Here is a 21,367-nt window from a genome sequence, read left to right on the forward strand (position 1 = left end):
AAAAAGCATGTTCTCAACTGTATTTTACCTTTGTTTAACTCTATTGATCACAAGTGGCCTCAAAACAGACAACCCACAATCACAAATACGAGGCATATCAGTTCTTCATCAAGTAAGATGTTGGAAGCCTTCAGATTGCAGTGAGCAATGGAGGGAAAAAGCTTGTATGCAAATAACTGAAAACCCAAAAGGCAACACAGTTATAACCCACAAGAATACAATTATCATCGATAACTTTGTCTCGAGGTAAGAGAGAGTGGCTTTTGAAGGTACTAACCAAAAAATTTTACATTTCACAAACAGGGTAAAAAGTCAAAATTTTCATGGTAGGAAGTATTTATAAATTAGTACGTTTCAAAAAAGTGCTAAGAGAAAAGGCATTTCACCTAATACGCTAATACATGAAAAATGCCTTTTAAGTTGGTCTAAGATTAAGTAAGTTGAAAAAGCATTATGAATATAGAATGCAAAACTAAAGATGAAATATTATGAATATAGAATGCAAAATTAAAGATGAACTATCATGAATATTGAATGCAAAAATTAAAGACGAACTAGAGGTCTTTGATCGCTGATTGATGTTTGGGGAACCTCGTTCCTTAATCAGTCTAAGATCAGAAGATATGAACTTGATGATCGAATAATTTACTTACTCTAAGGCCCTAGCAACTCCAAGAGCAATCTGGAAACGGACAGTCCATGACAGAGGCATGTATGCTTCACAGTGTAAAGCGTCACCAAGAGACAAATTTCGAACATATTCATATCCGAGTAAATGTTGTCCATGCTCTACACAATATCCAAAACAGTGTAAACAATGTTCGGGTGCCTCAAACGGGAAGCAGTCCATACCACATCCAGAAACTGCTCTTCTTCTGTAAAAGAGAGTTCTTCCATGTTGATGTTTTTCACAGCCAAAACCTGTTGGGAATTAGAAGTCAGAAAGAAGTTAATGGAGGTCAGTTAAAAACTTCTCTCATAATAGGAACATTTTTACTTGGCCATCAGGAAATTCAGCTCTATAAACAGCACCAAGAGATCCCTCCAAGAAGATTCGCATCGCTAAAGTTGTTTGTTGCAGATTGAAGCTCTGCTAGAGTGTAAACTTTTGTTCTCACCGGGAGCCTGCATCTCTTTGAGAAACCTTTCTTCCAGAAAATTTCTCGGTTCTTGTGTGATTTAATAGAGGTATAGGCCTTGGACCACCCATAAGTAGAGAACTAAGGGACAAATTCGTGAACTTTCTTCTGGTGCAGTAGACGAACCATCTATCAGAGAAAATAGAAGTGTAACATCTCGGAAGAAAATGGCACAGCCTTCTCCTTCTCATAGTACTAAAAAGATGGATTCCCAAAAACATTGAATATTTTCCATCACAAATCTTAAACGAATTCAAGAAAACAGTCTTTCGCATACTTGAATGATTATAATCATCAAATATCAACATTTGAATTTCCATTGCGACATAATGGGGCATGGATAGAAGCATATGGACTTATGACACATATCTGAGACCTCAGAAGCAGAAAAGTAGCACGTTGAGATCAGAAATAAAGCTTCCATTATTATGTGAAAACATAGACTATGGGACTAAAAATATATATGTCAAAATTCTACCAGTATGAAAAATGGATTTTTTAATCAATTCATTAGTTATAAAGATTAGCCAATGAACTTGTATCTAGTTATACTTAAACAGCATCAAAACAACAAAATAAAGACATCTGGAAATAAAAAAGGCAAAAAGCTGGAAGAACTTAACAAGGAGAAGGATTCACCTTCAGATTTGTCAAGAGGGAGAGAACGGGGTAAAATATTGCTAATCTTCAAATTTATTTTCTTTTTCATGTACTTTCTTCATGGTGAAAACAACAAAGAGAGCCGTAAAGGTTACTACTAGTGTTATCCCCCCAACCAGGAGAACTATTCCACCAGGACCGAGCCTTTTCTTCTCATGCCTGACTATACTACCACGAGAGGGATAATTCTGGATGGCATTTGACTTGGTTGTTGGAGGACCACTGATGTTTTTCACCACTGGTGCTTTTTCCAGGGGGAAATCCCAGGGTGGAGAATTGACTTCTTGACGGAACCTATTTCCCCCAATCCTTAAACAAAGGCGAAGAGAAAACAAATCAGAAACAATCGTTTGAGTAAACTTGATTTTCAGTTTAGGTAAAGAAATCCACCAACAGCTGAAATTTGAAAAGAATACCACAAGTTTGGAATAGTTCTAAAACTTCCGGGAATAATGCCACTAAAATAATTGTCTTGGATGTTCCTGAAAGAAGAGATATGTGAGTGAGTACAAAGGTAGCCAGATGAAGTAAGTCAGAAATTCTACAGAGAGGACGGGGTAGTGGAGAAGAAGGTAAGAGGAAGCCATGGATAACATACAAGTCAATTAATGGAAGGTGAGACAAGTAGGCAACCGATCCAGTGAATTTGTTGTCCTGCAAGAACCTAGTCTTGATAGCATTAATGTGATAAATAGTTGTTCAATTTGTTGAACTAAGAAAGAAGAAGAAATAATCAAGTACAAGAAACTCACAGCCTGGTGATGTTTGTCAGGGAACCGAATGAACTTGGCAAATCACCAGTGAATCCATTATATGACAAGTCCCTGTGAGAATCATTGGTTGAATCTCTTGACAAAAAGGGCTTGTATGTAAAAGTTTAAATACCCAAAAATGTTATGAGTTAATATCTGAATACAAGACCCAACTTGTAGAAAAATCATGAAACTTTATTGTATAGTAAATTAGAAAGATATGTTGTAAGATGCAAATGAGAGGGTGCTTGGTAGATTCTCCCTTCATTTCAGTTCAATTCAAAGGCAGAAATAGCTTTTATAGCGAAGAAGGAAGCGTACATCTCCCTCAAATTCTGTAAACCAGTGAACACATTTCCAATCACACCAGATAGAGTATTATGGCTCAGATTCCTGCATGCAAAAGACTATGGGTAAGAACGAACGACCTTTAAACAGTAATACTACGCATAGTCAAGGATCAACTTACAGATGTCGGAGACTTCCCAAGTTAGATAAAGTATGTGGAATATTTTCGCTCAAATTGTTGAATGCCATATTTCTGCAATAGATCAGGAATTTTACTGAATCTATTAAACGGATGTAACAAACAGAAAAAATAACTCTTTTAATTATACAACAAACATGAATGAAAAAACATCACATTCACATACAACTTACATATGAGTGGCATTAGGGGGCAAGTTGCGAGGAATTCCACCCGTAAGTCTATTGGAACTAACATCCCTAAACAAACAATTAAACAGACTTTTACACACTGAAATTAGCAACAGTGAAAATTGTTCCATTAAAATTAACTTACAGTTGCTTCAAAGTATTAAGACTATTGAGCTGCCCTCCAAGATTCCCAGTGAGGTTCAGTCCATGAAGTTTACTGCAGAAGCAGAGACAGTGATCAGAGTAATATTTCAATCAAAGAAGGAAACATAGCATCAAGCATATGCTTATGGTGTGTAGTTCAGAGAAACAATTATGTGATTACAGGTATATTACAGATGACCCAGAGCAAGAAACTCCAGCCCATGATTCCTCACAAGGATCTCCACCTTCTTTTCTCCATCCTTTAAGCTCTGATGGATAATTCAAAGCACTGTAAAAATCCTGAAGTGCTGTCACTGGTACACAGTATCGATTCTTCAATAACGGATAACAAAATACCTAAAAAGCTTCGGAATGATTCGCCGAAGTAAAGCAAAATTAAAGTTGACTGGAATTCCATAAAGAAGCTGAAGAGAGTTTATATTCAAGAAGTCAAGATGTCACCAGAAATTAATGTCAAGAAACTATGGCCACAAAAATCAATGATCTATTTCAATCTTTTCTTCTAATTCAAAGCTCCAAGAAACTAAAAACATGCCGCATTCAAACAAACAGGTAGTACAGTTACCATCCGGCGGGTTAGTGAACGCCCGAGCCAGCGAAGTCAGGATTGTCGAATAGACAACGACACTAAAATACGCATACAGACGCTGTTGGAGCATTTCTCCCGAAAACCAAAACCATCCAGTTTGATGTTTCTCTGCGAATCGATCGAACACAAATAAAATGTCAAGAACATGCTTGTTGTGTACAAGAAGATTATTAAACCTCATTATAAGAAGCCAAACAGAAAAATTTCATGTAAGAATCAACAAAGACAAAAGAATGTAGTAAACTGAATCGCGAAGCAAAACAGAGGAAGAAAAGTTTACTTCTTACTCCTCTTTCTCTGCAACCAGAAGTCCGAAAAGATGACACCGCCACGCCGAGAAGTTCTTCGGAGGAAATTAGGGTTTGAAAACCGTACCTTCGAGAAAGCAAACGGATGGTCTCACAGAGAGAAAATGGCTCGTACGGACAAGAGTGGAGTGAGAAAAAAAAATGAAAAATGGAAAAATCGCCTGCAATAACGAGTACTATATCCCGGCGATGAAGACGACGAAGTTTTTGCAATGGCGGGAAATTTGATGAGCTGGCGTCCACGTCCGCTGAAACGGTTAGGCGGTTGGATTTTTTTTATTTTTTTATTACAAGCTCTTCCAAACTCTAGATTCAAATTTATAAATTTTTTGATACGGACCGTTTGTTTTTTTGGAAATATCTCATATGCCCGAAATTTTAGATGTTTGGAATTTCAAATAACTACGTTTCTTATAACGATATATGGGAATATTGTAAATTTATGTAATGTTCCAAAAATGCCGTTAGCGATCGTCATATAATTTATATATTAAATTTAATATTATTTGAATTTATATAAAAATTGTACTTCTATTAATTTAATAATATATTTTTATGTCAATTTTAGTTTATGTTTGGTGACTATTAAAAGAGTAAAATAAAGGAAAGATGGCACCCTACATTTGAATTAAAAATAAATTAAGATATTATACCATCCACCAGTGTTTATTTTTTATATCTAAATGTAGCATATAAATAGAATTATATTTAGACATTTATCAATGAATCAGCGCATACATTTATATTAAAAATAAGATAAAATAAATGAGAAATAAATATTATTGATGAAAAAAATTATAGAACAAAAACGATGAGGGATAAAATTGTCAAAAGAAGATGTCCTCAACACGGAAATCTTAGAAACTCATGTTACATCCTCCCATATAGGCATCAAAGAATTCTCAGGAATCCAACATTCCTATCAAACAAATACAAACATCTGGATGACCATTCCATGAAACAAACGGTCTCTATAAGTTGTTTTACGGGTGTCAAAGTGAGCATAGTTTAGCCGTAATTGACATATATCTGTAATCAAGAAGTTGTGAGTTCGATCCTCCACCTCATATATTGTACTAAAAAAACTTCTTTATCAGTTGAGCTAAGTTTAGGTTTGGTAATTTAGAATGTTATAGGCATAATAATGAAAAGTTATATGTCATACAAACAAATTAACGGTCATGAAAATAAAATTTTATTTCTTTCATTTTAGTTTAAAATATAGGGTGTAATGTTGACGTATTGAGCTTAATTATTGATATAACAACTCCAATATAATTTAGTAGTTAAGACTATTATGAAAAGGGAGATGTGAATCTATAGATAATACTTTAAAAGTGGTTAATAATTTAATATACAGGAATCAAAATAATTCAAAACTAAAAATATAGGATCAAAATAGTATTTAAATCTATATATTTTTATGAGGCAAGTTGATCTTACACCACCTTTTTAAATATGTTTTAAGTTTTTTTCTTCCTTGAATTTTCTAGATTTAGTATATTTTGTTAAACGAATTTTCAAACTTGGACAAAATACATTTTTTAGTTTCTATGATTTGAAATAGGTGTAAAGTTGATCCTAAAGTCTTAAAATAGACAATGATCTCTGAATTTGAGAAATGGTTCTAAATATGATCTGTGAGATACTTTAATCGTTAATTGACCAACCTTCAAATAAGTTATAGACTGTACTAGTAAAATATAATAATATTTATTTGGTGATAGGACTCTCCATCCTTCCCACTTCATTAATTTATTTTCATTATGTTTTTGTCCTAAAAGATTGAATTATGGGTTAGAAAATTGATTTTGAAGGAGCGTTAGACTACGTTTGATTTGTGATTTGAATTATATTTTAGCTTCATATTTAAAATAATGATAGACGTAAAATAGTTATAATAAATTATTTATGTTTGATATTATATGATATTTTCGCTAATAATAATTGATATATATCAACATAAACTGTGTAAAGTCTTTTAGTCCAAAAAAAAAAAACTGTGTAAAGTATTAAAAGAAAATTTATGGTTTCACTCACAGAATCCGTATAAATTTTTCTACTTGGGTTTACCATTTGTAATTCATTGCCAATTATGTCTTTTTAAATGGACTGTATCTTCTTTTTAAGCCAGAGTTTTGTTGATTTTCACAAATTTTTAGGTTGAAAAATGGAAACCAAACCTGAAATTATAATTGGGACTATATAATAAATGTAATACTTGCATTTTATTAATAAATCAATAATGTCATAAATCATAATCATTAATAAAAAAAAAACCCCACTAAAATAAAATTTAAACAATGTAGTATAATTTTAGGAGGATGTCGTGGATGAGCCACTGTGTCATGAATTTGTAAGCCTTTTGCGTCAAATGGATTCCATCCCAACTTATATGTTCATTAGGGTTTGGGCAAACTGGTACATCCGGAAGTCTCCATATCTTCATGAGGTTAAAGTTGTAGTTGCCTCCAATCCCGCAACATGATTTTTGTAATGAAGCTTCATCAAAACCTGCTCATATAAAGATGGATATGCAACATCATTGATAATTGATAAACTTAATGCTAAATCTTAAGATCTAATATTATTTTGTAAAATGTATAGAATAGCATACCGAGCACAAAAGCATGACGAAGGATCCAAAGCAATGCATTATAGTAGTCACCATATACGATAATGGTACGCGGATTCTTCCTTTTTAATTAATACTTCAATGGCTTGCTTGATTTGATCATTGTGATAACTCGCCAAACTATTCAAACCCTTTAAACAATAAAGTTTGTCATAAGCACTTGTATCATTAGTTTGGAATCCAGTGAGATAGATGGGTAAAACATGGGAACAATAATCCGAGTAGCACCATAACTTATCACATTGTGCAAACATCATCATAAAAAAATATATATAGTGATCAGTGGAAAAAACTCAAATCCACATAGCTTGTGAAAAGTATCTAAATATAAATTACCTCAACAGCATTTTTTATGGTTTCAACAACATTTGGCACCATGTATTTCACCTCTTGTATAGTTTTACCTTGGAACAGTGCATAATTATAGTCATTCCCACCAATCTCACCAACCAAAGAACAAAGCACTTCTTAATTTCTCGATGCAATCTATCAGATATAAATACCAAAAAGTAAAATAAAATAAATAAATCAACATGTATAATTAAAGAAAAAAATAGGTTAATTAAATGAATTACCTCTTTCATCACAACAAATGGAGTTAAAATGAGAAAACATCCAATCAAGTTGATGGTTGAGAGAAGGGAGTGTTCGGATTTTCACGAATCAGATTTCTAGCGTATATTGCATCGAACATACAAGCCTCGGCCGTGGAAGAAGAGGAAGAAGAAGAAGAAGAGAGAAAGATGATCTTGTACTTGAAGTCGCCATTGTTGCAGAAAAGAGAGAGCTTGGTGCTAAAAGTATGGACTCGTAGGAAAAATTTGTGAATGAGTGAAGAATGGAATAATTGTGAGGCCTTATTTATAGGTTTTGATTTCTTCCCATTCTGGTGGGATAAAAGAAATTTGGTTTTGAATTTCCTAATCCTCCTCGGAATGGGAATTTCTTCTGCCATTTTTAAAGCAAAATAAAGATATTATTTTTTAAATAAAGATAAAACTTAAATAATTATTTTCTTAGAGTGAGCATGTAATAGATATTTTTGAGAAAATATAGTCTAAGGCCAAATTTTTTTATGTTGAACTTTAATATATAATTACCTTTAATTATATTTAATTTAAAAAATTAGGAGTCGTTAAATTTTAAAAGTTTATAATTTTAATATATATATATTACTGTAAAGATTATTTCATGGCCTCTAAGTGATTAATTTCAATACAACAAAATGCGGTGATAGATTAAAATTCAACTTCGAAGAAATGAGCCAGTGATTTAATTAATGTTCATTTAATTAATATTTTATAACATGCATTTTTTAGTTATAGTTAAAATTAGTTTAAAATGTTATTAAAATTTTAGATAAATTACATTTTTAATCCATGAGATTTGAGTTAAGATTCTATTTGGTCCTTAGATTTCAAAATCTAACAATTTCGTCATTAATGTTTTGAAAATGATTCTAGATGGTACTTGGAGCTAAATTACCACTATTTTTTGTGCAGTTGAAAATATGGAAAAAAAATATTTAGTAAAATAAGCAAAATAGCAGCCAAATCTAGTTTTGTCAAATATAGCATTTTTTCCAACATAAAATTGAGATCTAATTCAATATATCTGCAATATATCTTACTAGTGATATATGCCTCTAATATACCACTGATATAATAATGATATATAATTGATTTACTTGTAACTAGTGATGAACTTGTACCACTGATATACGTATGATAATCATTGATTTACCACGTCGATACAACATTTATATATCTATGATATATACTTGATATGTCTCTAATTTAACATTGATATACAAATAATATACCACTTATAATAACTGTGATATCTACTAATATAACTTCTTATATATGATTATATGATTTACCACTAATATAACACTGATAGATATTTGATATATACTTAATATACTATTGATATACCTCTAATATAATCATGATATCCACTAATATAATTATAATACTTGTGTGTTGGTATAATATTTTTTCATATGAAAACAATGGTGCAAAAAAAATTGAAATATAAAAGTAATCGTATAAAAGGTTTACGTGGATCATGTACGTCCAAAAAAAAAAGTTAAAAATCTGATATACTTTATAAATTTAAATCGTTTATATCACTTATATTTAGTATCTAATTAATATTAATATAGAATAAATAGTAGCGATATAGTAACCCATATTATTGATAATATTAGTATATCAACCAACAAATTGCAACGATAAACTAGAATTTAAACAACCGATATACCTTATAGTTAGTATATAAATTGCAAATATATTTAGTATATCATAAATTTAAGGTACATCAGATAGATAGATATAAATAGATAATACATACATCTAATAATGTATATCATGGGTACATATGATAAGGTATTATCAGTAGTACATCAAATGTATATCTGGAGTATATCAGAGGTACATCAAATGTTATCAGATATAGATTGAATGTACATCAGATACAAATATACATTGGATATATATCATATACAAATATACATGGGATGTATATCAGATATCATAAGGATAAAATTGAAATAATAAAAATTACGAAAATAAAAATTCAAGTATTTTGCTATATTTGAAATTTTGAAAAGTTGGTGACATTTTTTGAAATACATAAATTATTTTTCTACCCACCACAATCACCCTTATTTTTTTAATCGAAATATGATGTACCTGGTAGTTTTATGTGGCATATTTTTAAATTATAAATTATTTTTCATTATGTGTATTGGACTAAAACCGAGCTGAACGAAATTGTGAATACCCCCAATGTATCGAGCCTTTTTTTCACTCATACTAAATACATATTCTTCAAAGATTTTCAAGCAAAAAGTTTACAGTGCTAGTAGGTACTCCTTTTTATAGTAAATGAAATTATTGATTTCAATCAATAAAATAATATCTTTATTAATTGCGTGATTGAATATTATTAAAAATGTTTAAATATTATTTTCATCCAGTTTTGTTCATTTTGGTATTTTAAAAATATATAACTTTCATTGTTGTACTGCAATTGTGATAGAAAAAATGAGATAAAAGAAATGTAAAAATATGAAAATGCAGAGTAAATTTCTTTTTAGGTAGGTTTTGACTTTTAGCAACTTCTAGCCACAAAATGTGTCATAATAGTTAATTTAACTATTTTAATGCTAATTATCCTATTTGTCATTCTAACCTATTAATTTTTCAAATTACTTTTCATTATCACTTTGATTCAAACAAAATTATTATTTTTTTAGTGTAAAATGTTTGTGTAGGTATTCAAACTTTCAACTTGATGGTTCGATACATGTGCCTTCACTCACTAAACTAACAAACAAAATTATTTGTAACTTATAAAACTAAAATTATTTATTTTATCTCTCCTAATATTAACAATCAAGCAATATGTGTTATAGGTTGAAATTTAGCACAACAGGCGTGTCTAAACTTCCCAAGACGAGGAGACGGATGTATGGGCTTCAGCTTGAACACTCCTAAGACGAAGAGGACGGGCCATTCGTAGCACAAATACAGTAGTGTTCCGACCTAGAAAGATTATGACCAACAGAAAATCTGTCAACATTCGATAGAACAATTATGCTATTAAAGAATCTTTCAATTGTCAGCGAATAATTCATCAAAGTAAGTACAGTAGGCAAAGAGCTCCATCTCTTTATAAGAGGCAGAGTCTATCCTTTTCATTATAAAAGGCGGAGCTTATCTTTTCCAAAAGTACGTAATCTCCTACCATGCAATTTAGCACGATTTGACACTAGCGAGATATTATAACATTATAAAAAAAATTTATAGGTACGGTACTCCGTAGTGTAGGCTAATCATACAAAATTTATTTTAAAATATCTACAGTGTAACAATAGAGGAATTTATAATTGTCAAACAAAGCATAACGAGATAATCCAGAAGTCTTGGATTCTACAGCGGGTTGTACTCTAGCAAAATAATAAATAGATAAATTTATAATTTAATCTCGTCCAAACAGCGCCTTCCTTTTGCATATTGGCCCCGATTTGAACCGTTAGGGAAACCGAATTTGTATGTGTTCCAGACTCTGAGCTTCCAAAGGTCTCGAGCTATGGCTGAATCAGCTTTCAAGCAAACCAACGAACCAGACAATGAAGAAGAGGAAGAAGACTACATGGGTGATCTTTCTAAGTTGCTTCCTGTAGAAGATACTACCTCTTCGAGATCCTTGTCCAGAAAGGTAACCCCTTCTGGCTTTGCTTGATTCTTCGGCTAATTGTGAATTACCGGACCTTTTTTTCTGTCTCAATTCATTTGAATTCTAGGGTTTATTTACTCTATTTGCTGTAAATTTCACTTGGATTTTATTGGTTTTCAAACAAAGCCTGTTGGGTTTTTTTTTTTTTTTGTTGATTCTTTATTGAAATTTGTTGAATCTGTTTTTCATTTTTTTTTTTTTTTGCAGTTCCCTGCTAACAGAACCTCTGCTGTTGAATCCTCGAAGAAGAAGCCCAAAACCTTCAATTGGCAAGAACAGCGCAGATTGGATAGAGAACGGAAGCAATTCGAAGAAGATGAACAGACGTTAGCCAGAATAGAGGCTCCAATTCCACAATCGAACATTGGGTTTAAATTGTTGAAGCAAATGGGGTACACCCCTGGCGCAGCTTTGGGCAAGGGGGGATCAGGTCTGGCAGAACCAGTGGGACTTGAGATTCGACGGTCACGAGCTGGAATTGGCAGGGAAGATCCGATCAAAGAGAAGAAGAAGCAAGAAGAGTTTAGAGCTCAGACAAAGAGGAGCCATCAGGAGGCTTTAATGGAGGAATTTGGGTCTCGACAGAAGTTGCAGTGGCGAAGTCGAAGAATTGTGGTCAATTACAAGAAGGCGAAGGCTGCACTTGATCAATTGGAGAATAAGGAAATTGTGGAGCCTGAGAAGAAGGACAATGAAGAGGAAGAAGATCAGGAAGAAGAAGAGGAAGAGATTATAACAGAAGAGGTACAATTCTATTCTGCAAATTCTAGCATCCTGCACCCCCCGTTAACTTTAAGTAAAATTTCTCTAATTTCTATGACAATGTTGGGCTTAAAAGTGAGAAAAATTTACCATTATCTTACATAGTTTGAAATAGATTCTCGTTCTGAAGCTAGAGTTAAGATCATAATACATTATTTAAGATACGTTACAATAGGTAGAAGGCAAATTTAGTAGTCAGTGGAGAGTTGCAGGTTTAGCATGAATTATGTTGGAGTGCCTTGATAAAGGGCTGGACCATAAGCGCCCATCCAATTGTATTGCCTTAATACAAAGGTTAGGCATTTGGACGACCGTTTTAATTTCCCCCCAAATGTTTCTTATAGAGTTGCAAGGCACTCGTAGAACAATTCAAGATTTGATTGTAGGTTACTTTTTATGAATTGAATGACTTTCATGATTTTGTCATTTCTTGGATCTTATTTCTATACCATTTGTTGGAAGTGTGTGGGGGATTCTCATAAAGCAAAAACAAACAAGAAAAGCTATTTGTGTAGGATCAAAATATTTTCCATTTAGCTCTTTTATCAATTTCATTCTAGTTTCAATTGGAGCTGTGATTGGTAGAATCAAGCATATTGAATCTCTCAGAATCTTCATATACAATGCTTCATAACTGCCAATCAATTTTTATTCGTGAATCAATCACTTTAGATAGCCTACTATAATTTTTTGGCTTTAATTGCACAAAAAGTTTTTTTCATCATCTCTAGCTTGAAGCATCATGGTGAGAGCCTTCTGAAAGTTTTTGCTTATATTCTATAAAGTTTCTCTTTAAGTTTCATTCAAGATAGCTTCATATTTTTGGTTCTATGTAGCTTCTGTCAACAGTTTTTTTGCATCTTTTTTGCATCTTGTGAACCAAGTAGAATGTTGATGTTAACTACAGTCTACGGTAATCTTCTTTGGCAAGTAAAGACACTTGGAAAGAAACTAAATTCAATATGTCATTACCTTTTCAACTCAAGCTCTAATACTTGGGATGGTGGACACTTGCCAAGAAAACGGATTTTCTTACGTTGAAAAATTTCACATAACACAAACTTGGTTCAACACCTCTGTCAAATCTTTTCTTTTCCCCTCCACATGCTTGATTTGACTACAGTACCACTCCAAGGATAACTGGTTTATGTAAAAGTAACAATGTCATGATTTAATGTAATGCACAAAAAGGAAAGAACCCGAGGCACGGAGGTTGCAGAAAGGTATTCCAATTAGCATGAACCTTAGGTCATAACTCAAATCCTGGAACCAAGTTAGTCTTATGGGTATTAAATGTCTTTTATGGTGAAGTTCCTTTTGTAGACCTAATAAGACCTGCCTGCTTGGCTGCAATACATTATTCATGATATTATTTTGCATTATTTCTGGTGAGCGTTACTTGGGAATTGGAATGACACAAGACTAATTGATGCAGGATTTGGAGGATGTATTGATGAAACTGAGAGATGAACATCGATATTGCGTTTTCTGTGGATACCAGGTGACATATTACATACACCATTCTCTGACACAATAGTTAAAGACTGAAGCACTTTATCTTTTTGTAGTCTTCTATGTTATATTACCAACCACCAGAATCCTGCTTTTCTAACATCCTTCTTCTGCTTCTGCCAGTACGACTCGATGGAGTTGCTCATATCTAACTGTCCAGGAATTAGTGAAGATGATCACTGATCACTGAACTCTGAACTATACCTTTTGCTCCAAACACTTCCATGGAGATGGGCTTTGTTGCAAGTCTCCCCTTCAGATCAAGGGTTGTATTTGTATCATGTGCTTCAATACTCTCAACACGAATGGAGTAGTCTCTCATACAGGAGTCCAGTCCGAAGTTGCTGTTCGAAACAACAATTTTTCGCTTCTGGGAATCATCTAACCTTGACAATGGATGGCCAGAGGTACACTTACAGATCTCTAAAGTTTTCACATTGAGCTATACGAGTAGTGCAGAACACCCCATTGACGGTCTGCTAACTGCTTTATATTGTACTTGGCCAAGCTTCATCCTACTGTGTGCCCTTTTGAGTACAAATTATGAGAGAATTTGGAATCATACAAGGTTTGTCTTGTAAGTGTATGATGTTATATTTAAATAACTATTTTAACTCTGTCAAATCACAATCCTAAACATAATCGAGAGATATAACCATCAAAATTTGTGAATTAAACTTATAATTTAGCCTAACTCCCGACCATTTTGCTCGTAGCCATTAACGCTAACTCTCTGATGGCAATGGCTCTTTCAAAGGCACCCTATTATTGGGTTGACCGTTCATTTCTTTCATGTGCATTCAATTTTTGCCCTTTTATGAATGCAGGCTTGTCATAGCCAACTCTTTCTGCACCTTGCAAGCTAACATGATCATGTTTGATTCTTAAGGTAGTAGCCAGCTATAACTATTCATAGTTTGTGAATTAAATTTATAATATTAAAGTTTGAACCTTTAGGTGAACTTAAAACAAAAAAACTCTTTATGTTTTTCGAGGCTAGACCTTGGAGTTTATGTTTTTCGAGACCAGAACTTGGAGTTTTTGAATATAAGAAAGCAAAGTTATGACTCTCAATTATCAAAAAAATAAATAAATAAACGAACTTATAATTTGACCAAGTTATTCAATCACAATTTCTAAAAAAATTTTTTTAAAACGAAACAAAAACTTAGTTTTGAAAACAAATTGCAAATCTTCAAAGTAATTGTTCTTTGGAGATGTAAATTAGTGTTCCTATTACATTTTAAGTTTTAATTCCGAAAATAGACTTAAATTCAACATGTCTATAATTGAAAGATTATAATATAACCAAAACATTCCCTTTAATTTTTAATAATAAAGTAACAGAAAACATAATCATGTTCTATTTCGGAAGGAAAAAAAACAGAAATAAAGGTGCACTTTTATACACATTTCGTTTTTTATTTTACATTTTCTTAATTTATGCAGTAATTTTTTCATCTCTATTGAAAACATATTTAAATTCTTAACTAACTAATTTTATTTTTTCAAAATTTAGCTTAAGTTTTGAAAATGTTAATAAAAACTATATGACAAATTGTTTTTAAATTTAATTTTTAAAGACAAAAAACTAAAAACGAAATTGTTATCAAACGGACCAAATCATTTTGGTGGCCTATTTCAATCAAACTCGACATGATTCCTCTACTCTAAGAAGATGGCCTATGAGTTCGCTTTCCATTCCTGCACATACTTGGTGACATTCATGCATCCAAAATCAAGCAGCTAGAAATGGCAAAACAAGAGTAAACACAAAAGCATCAGGTAGTTCCAGAGTCAAATTTCAAAAGGCAAAGTTCAGGTTTCAAGCCTTGCAGGTGTTTGTCTTAAAACAGAAAGGAACAATAGTTTACGAATAAACCCAACGGTCTGGGAATGGCGTAGGCGATGACTCTGATGTCTCGAGCCAATTATTCAAAGCCTAAAAGAGGACTGATTCCATCAGAAGAGTGGAGGAACTGCACCACTTCAAAGTGACCAGTGCAGATGCTGGGTGGAGTTGAAGGCGCTCGAATGCCCGAGTTCCATGTACGACCTCCTACCTTGATGATGAGGAAACTGGACATCACCAGAGAAACTGGTAAGCGCCTGTGAAACTTGATTCAGACCCAGATCAGATGTCAGGTGGTCCTGGGAGCTGCTGCTAGCAGCAGCTTCATTCCCCTTGAAACCCCACGGTGCGGTCGGGAAGTGGTTGGCAGCAGCATGAGTTGCTGTAGTTTGAGCCACGAGCGCACCTTCAACATTCAACAAGGCATTTACCTCAAGAGCCGATGATGTTCGGTTTCTGGAGCCCCATGTTTGGTTTGACAGAAGAGAGAGAGCACAGGTTGAGTCAGTGACTCCATTGATGCATTCTCCAGAAGGATTCCCAGGACCAGAAAAACTGGTCCCAACTGCAGAACCTGGCACGAAAAGTTCAGATGGATTGTTCTCAGAGCTGCTCTGCCATGGATGAGGGGTATATTTTCCCATGGCAGTGATTGTTTGGTTTCCGGGTACCCGTTCAGATGATTTCATAGCCGACCATACATCTCTTCCGGTTAGCTTCGGGTATGCACTGAAGTCCATTAGAAAACTTCCAACCCTGCTGCTGTTTTCTATCATTGCAAGCAGCAAACAAATGGTTAGTTTTCCGCAAAAGATAAGTTGATGATACAAAAATTAGATAGCTCTTTAGGTTAACTTGAAGTTAGATCATTTTTATCCTGAAGTTTAGTAAATGATGATGGCAATGTCTAACCAAAGATCGATGAAGAGAAGCGGCCATAACGAGTGGATAATAATGACCCGGGTGGAGGCTTCCTACGGCGCTCATTATGACCAGCCAGACGCCTGCGACAACTACGTTTTCCTTGATCAAACTCAGGAAGCTGATGAAATCTGGCAAAAACTACCAAAGCAGCAATCAGTTTCAGTGAACTATTGAAAGCATACTTCACATACAGGGAAGAAAAAACATCTGGATGTACTAAAACATATATTACAAGACAAGGAAAATAATAAAGACCATAGACAAATATTATCCTTACACATCAATCGATTGGGCCCCCAAGGAGCTGTTCTTGAAAAATGTTTCAAGAGCATAGAATCAAAAAATACAAAAAAGGAGTTACCAAAATGAATGTTTTGGTCGTTATACTTTTAAAGAAAAAAGTGATATTTTGGTCCCAATTTGGAAAATTTTAACACAAATTTTATATACAATAAAACTCTCAAATACAAATCTATAGCTATATTTCAAGAAATTTATTGACTGGAATGTCATTCTAAAATTATAATTGAAAAAAATGTGATAAAAAAGAAAATTAAGGACCAAAACGGTCACTTTTTAAAAGTATAGGGACCAAAATAAATGTCTCAAAAGTATAAGGACTAAAATGAGCAAAAGCTAAAAGTATAGGACCAAAATAATATTTAAACCAAAGAATTATTATAAGTCGTTTTAGCGATTCATAAGTTCAGAAGACTAAAGAGCCAGTGTACTCAAGGTGGCTGACAACCTCTCCTCTCCCGACTCCTCCTTAATCATCTTGTTCGAAGAAAAAGGCTAAAGAAATCAATTATCAAATAAAGTTATTTTTCATATTTTATGGACAGTGTCCTTTTTGTTACAACTTTTGGGTAGGCAAAATTACTCTATTACTGATATTTTGGATTTCGGCCGATTGGAGGTTGTTCTTTTTTTTTTTTTTGAAATTCGTGTGTCCGGGCTAGCTTGCGCGCACCTCGACTAATCACGGGTCAACCGCCTGACCCTACTACATTTGGTTGACAAGGTAACTTGTAGGATATTAAATCTTAGGTAGGTGGCCACCATGGTTTGAACTGATTGGAGGTTGTTCTTGTAAAACCCTTTTGGTTGTGGGTTGTCTTTCTCTTCCCCTTTCTTTTGTATATTTTACCGATCTAATGAAATATCATAACATTGTAATGGATCTTAATTTGAATACACATAGAAATGATAATATTTCATTTCTTTTAAAAGAAGAAATAAGACTTCATTGAATGAAAGGAAGGTACACAGCCTTAAGCCAAAGCGATAGCAGAAAGCCTCTAACACAAATCAAAATTAACAAAAGAAAGAAGTAACAAAAGAAATGTTATCACAAACCCTACTCATGGGTCTTCCATTCTGGGGAATAACCTCACGTTTCTTTCTATTAAACCACTAACCAACCTAAAAGCTTAAACTGATGAATTACGATAAATTTAATCTTTTATAGATACCTTAACACTCCCCTTCGCTTATGGGCTTGCAATTTTGTACAAGGCCCTAATTTTAACAGAGAGTAAATGACATTACTGGAGATCGAACACAGGACTTCCTACTCTAATACCATGTTAAATCACCCGTCAACACAAAAGCTTAAGGTGATGGGTTGTAGTGAATTTAATGTTTTATGGATACCTTAACATTTTCCAATCAAACTTCTCATGTGGCCATAGAATTAGCTTTATAAGAGGTGATCTTAACATGATTCAGGAATACTAAGAACCAGCCAAATAAGTTAGTAGCTTCCTCCACAACTCCAAGATGACATGACAGCACAACACCAACTTTGTCAAGAGCCATAATGGGATTTCCCTGCTGAACTCTCTTGCACATAGAACCTCCATGCAATAGTTCGAAAAAAACAAAGGAAGAATTTTCTGTTCTTTGTATAATTGTGTCTCCAAAAAAAAAAACATAAATCCTTGTGGAAAATGAAGGTGCCTAAGCTATCTTCAAAACTCTGTAGTCATCATCTCAATAAGACCACCATCTCCAGCCTCTTAATCAGATTTAATTGATGCATTCAACCAATGCAAAATCAGCAAGTCTCTTCTAGTTTCAAAATTCCAACACAACATCACAACCTCATTCCAAATATCCAAAATGTACCAGTCCTTAGTGTTTGGAGAACACAAATGATTCTAAACAAAATTACAAGAGGACCCTGATCGATCCATAAATCTTCCAGAACCCTCAAATCTTTACTATCGCCCATCCCAAAATGACTATGATTGGCATCAATATGCCTAAGGGCTAAGACTTGAGATCTCCTTAGCCCAGCTTCTTGAGCTAACCACTCTACTTCCTGAGAATCAACCACCAAGACCAAATCCAAACTCACTTGAATTTATCCTATGGCAAAATTCAAAAATTCATCTTTTTCAAGAGGAAACCTCCGTAGCCATTTGGGTGGCACGGACATGGTCCTTTTCTTCAAAATCCCAAATACCTGAGCCACCACTATCAATGGGGGAGGCACTAAGTTCCAATCTACAAGAATGAGACCCTCCTTCCAACCTGGGACACCTCCCAGCCCGACAAGAAGTTCATGAAGATTTTCCCTCACTCTTTAGACACACCACAAGGCACCTAAATTCTTTCATTTTCTGCCACTTGGTCATAATCTTCTGGATAACAGAGCATTAAAAACTTCTGACAACTTAAAAATTCCCATTATGAGGGAGGCCAAGATATGAATTGGGCCACTCATGACTCAACAATACATAACCTTACCCAGTTTGGGAATGTTGCAATAAAAATGGGTGTCATCAAGAAATTTGTAAATTATTTAGATGGAGCAAATATCTAAAACCCTTCCACAAAACCAGAATCCAACCTATTTAAAGGTGTCCTACCAAGGCAACCGTCTACTTGAACTAATAGGAGACAGAGTGTTTTCCCTTGCCTGAGGCCTCTCTAAGACAAATGCTTATCTAAGGAGTTCATTCGAACTCCCACGTTCAATATATCTTTCCATATGAAACAGAATGCCTTGTCTCCATCAGAAAAGAAGTTTAATAGGATATCATTGCCATTAACAGAAGAACATTATCTAAACCGTTTTTTACTTTGATGTGTCTAGCTGGGCTCCCACTCCAAAGGGCTTTTGTAATTTACTTCTGTACTTATTTTGAACAATAAGAGGGATTTATGTTAACTTCCTTGGCCTTTGAGGGTTGTGTAGAATATTAAGTTTTCTAGCTTCCATTGTATTAATCTTCCTACCATACAACTCTTTCTAAAATAACAAGAAAAGGGATTAAAATATTTGTTCCTGATGCACCATAGGAAGCTGCAACAAAAACCCATATGGCATTTTGGATATGAAAATTGTACAAAGTAAAAAGAAGGGATAGAAAAAAAAAAGTAGTTGCACAAAAAAGAATAGTCAGAATGATTGGATGTAGGCCATCGTATTGACTAATATCCCTCTCCAGAAATAATATCGAGCAAAAGGTGGAGAATTGACAACATCCAATTAGAACAGAGTTAATAAAAAGACAATTAGAATCATTAATTAAAAAATAATAGTCTTGAGTGCTATTTGGCTCCATAATCTTTTCTGTAGGGTCTGCTTGGTTCAAATACAAGCAGCTGGACGTTGTAAAAAAAGAGGTTGGCCCCACCCAAAACCAAATAAATCCAACTAAAAGAAGATAAGACCTCATTGATAGATAAGAGAGATGAAACCAAAACCACAAACACATAAAGCCCTCTGAAGTGAGCAAGAAGCTGCTACATTCAACCTTGTGCTACAGCTCCGTACTCATATGTATCTACAAACTTAACCAAAATGACACAAGGAACATGATGAATCTAAGTTTAGACACAAGAAAGAAACACAAAACAGGACAGAGACAAAGAGAAATGACAAACAGTCAAGTGAATCCTTCTGTCATATTTTCTAAGAGAAACCTAACAACCATTCATAAGACCCAAAAGGAAGTACAAAATCTTCACTAATCAAACCCAATAACTCACAGATCACAGGAACAGAAAAGAGATTGTTTCAGCATGTGCTAAGCATATTCAACAACCCAAGATAAAAGAAAAAAAATCACAGACCAGTAAGAGCTCTGGGGAAAAAATTGCAACAAAAACCAAGAGTTAGAGAGCAGCTGACCTGCTACACTGCTGGCAAAACCTTTGCTCAAGACCAGCAACAATGACCTTGGGGGATTTGGAGTGCATAGTACAGACTTTGTGGCGTGAATAGTAAGCCTTAGCATCACTTAGATCTACTCTACACCCTTCAACCTGACACCTAGGGGGTTGAGCAGCCTGAACCACGCCGCCCCTTGCTTTCTTGGTGGGTGCAGTTGCAATTCCAGCCGAAGATGAGAAAGATCCCCCACCTGATTTCGGGAGCTCCCCAATACCCACATCTTCAAAGTAAATTTTCTGCCCAAATTTCAGGCCATTGACCGACTCAGCGGATGAGTTGTGTGGCGAGGAAGTGGAAGACCCACCAGACTCGGTCAAAGAGCTGCAATCCATTTCCATCAGAAACCCAAAAAACACAAAACCCCCCTTCTAAATCTCATCCGTTGAGCTTCTAGAGAGGAGGGGTCGCATTATGAGGCTGTTTTTTTGACTGTGCGGGAAAGAAAGAAAGAGAGAGAGAAAAGGGGCTAAAGGTGAAGTGGGAAAGAAAGAAGAGTGAGAGAAGAAAGAAAATGGTGGTGGTGGTGATGTAGGGACAGCAAAAAGTAGAGACCTGACAGAGGCCCATGCCAGCTGAGTGCTGAAGTTTTCTTTTTTCCCTTTTTTTTTTTTCTCTCTTGGGTATTGTATGCTACACACTCGCAGCCCTCCCTATCCCTGCCAAAAATAGTGGGAGGAGGAGAAAAAAGGCTAAACCTTTGAGAGATTTTGCACTCATGTGGGGTCTTTTTGGCGCTCTGACGGCCACAATTCTTCCCCAAAGCCCTTCTTCTCTCTCGTTATACTCAATCGCCATTTTGGAAAAAACTTCTCTTGCAATCTCTCTTTGCCTGTTTCTTGATTTTCCTGCTACTTTCCAACTTCCATTTCTTTCATGGACTTGGAATTTGTTGGGCTCGTCTCAAATTGATCCTTTTTTAAGAGATAATTACATAAATAGCATCGAATAAATATATTTTTTTAAGTTCACCTCAAATAAGTA

General features: G+C 34.3%; 2 protein-coding genes and 2 pseudogenes across 2 annotated transcripts; 1 reads left to right on the forward strand and 3 right to left on the reverse strand.

Annotated features, from left to right (window-relative positions):
* Positions 1-28: 28 nt before the first annotated feature.
* On the reverse strand, positions 29-4,589 carry LOC148207189 (protein STRUBBELIG-RECEPTOR FAMILY 2-like; annotated as a pseudogene).
* A 1,977-nt stretch (positions 4,590-6,566) lies between these two features.
* LOC148207190 (GDSL esterase/lipase At5g03980-like) lies at positions 6,567-7,532 on the reverse strand (annotated as a pseudogene).
* Positions 7,533-10,896: 3,364 nt separating this feature from the next.
* On the forward strand, positions 10,897-14,118 carry LOC111025806 (uncharacterized). The gene is made up of 4 exons (XM_088118484.1): positions 10,897-11,132; positions 11,358-11,894; positions 13,348-13,413; positions 13,548-14,118. The coding sequence occupies exons 1-4, from the start codon at positions 11,004-11,006 to the stop codon at positions 13,605-13,607; spliced, it is 792 nt and encodes a 263-aa protein (XP_087974610.1). The 5' UTR covers positions 10,897-11,003; the 3' UTR covers positions 13,608-14,118.
* Positions 14,119-15,191: 1,073 nt separating this feature from the next.
* Positions 15,192-21,014, reverse strand: LOC111025846 (squamosa promoter-binding-like protein 9). The gene is made up of 3 exons (XM_088118485.1): positions 20,345-21,014; positions 16,189-16,328; positions 15,192-16,045 (listed from the first exon to the last, which is right to left on the reverse strand). Exons 1-3 carry the CDS (start codon positions 20,722-20,724, stop codon positions 15,414-15,416), a joined length of 1,152 nt encoding a protein of 383 aa, XP_087974611.1. The 5' UTR covers positions 20,725-21,014; the 3' UTR covers positions 15,192-15,413.
* Positions 21,015-21,367: the final 353 nt, after the last annotated feature.

This window comes from Momordica charantia, unplaced genomic scaffold (assembly GCF_013281855.1).
Source record: "Momordica charantia cultivar OHB3-1 unplaced genomic scaffold, Mcharantia_2.0 BLBB01000172.1, whole genome shotgun sequence".
Lineage (NCBI taxonomy): Eukaryota > Viridiplantae > Streptophyta > Magnoliopsida > Cucurbitales > Cucurbitaceae > Momordica > Momordica charantia.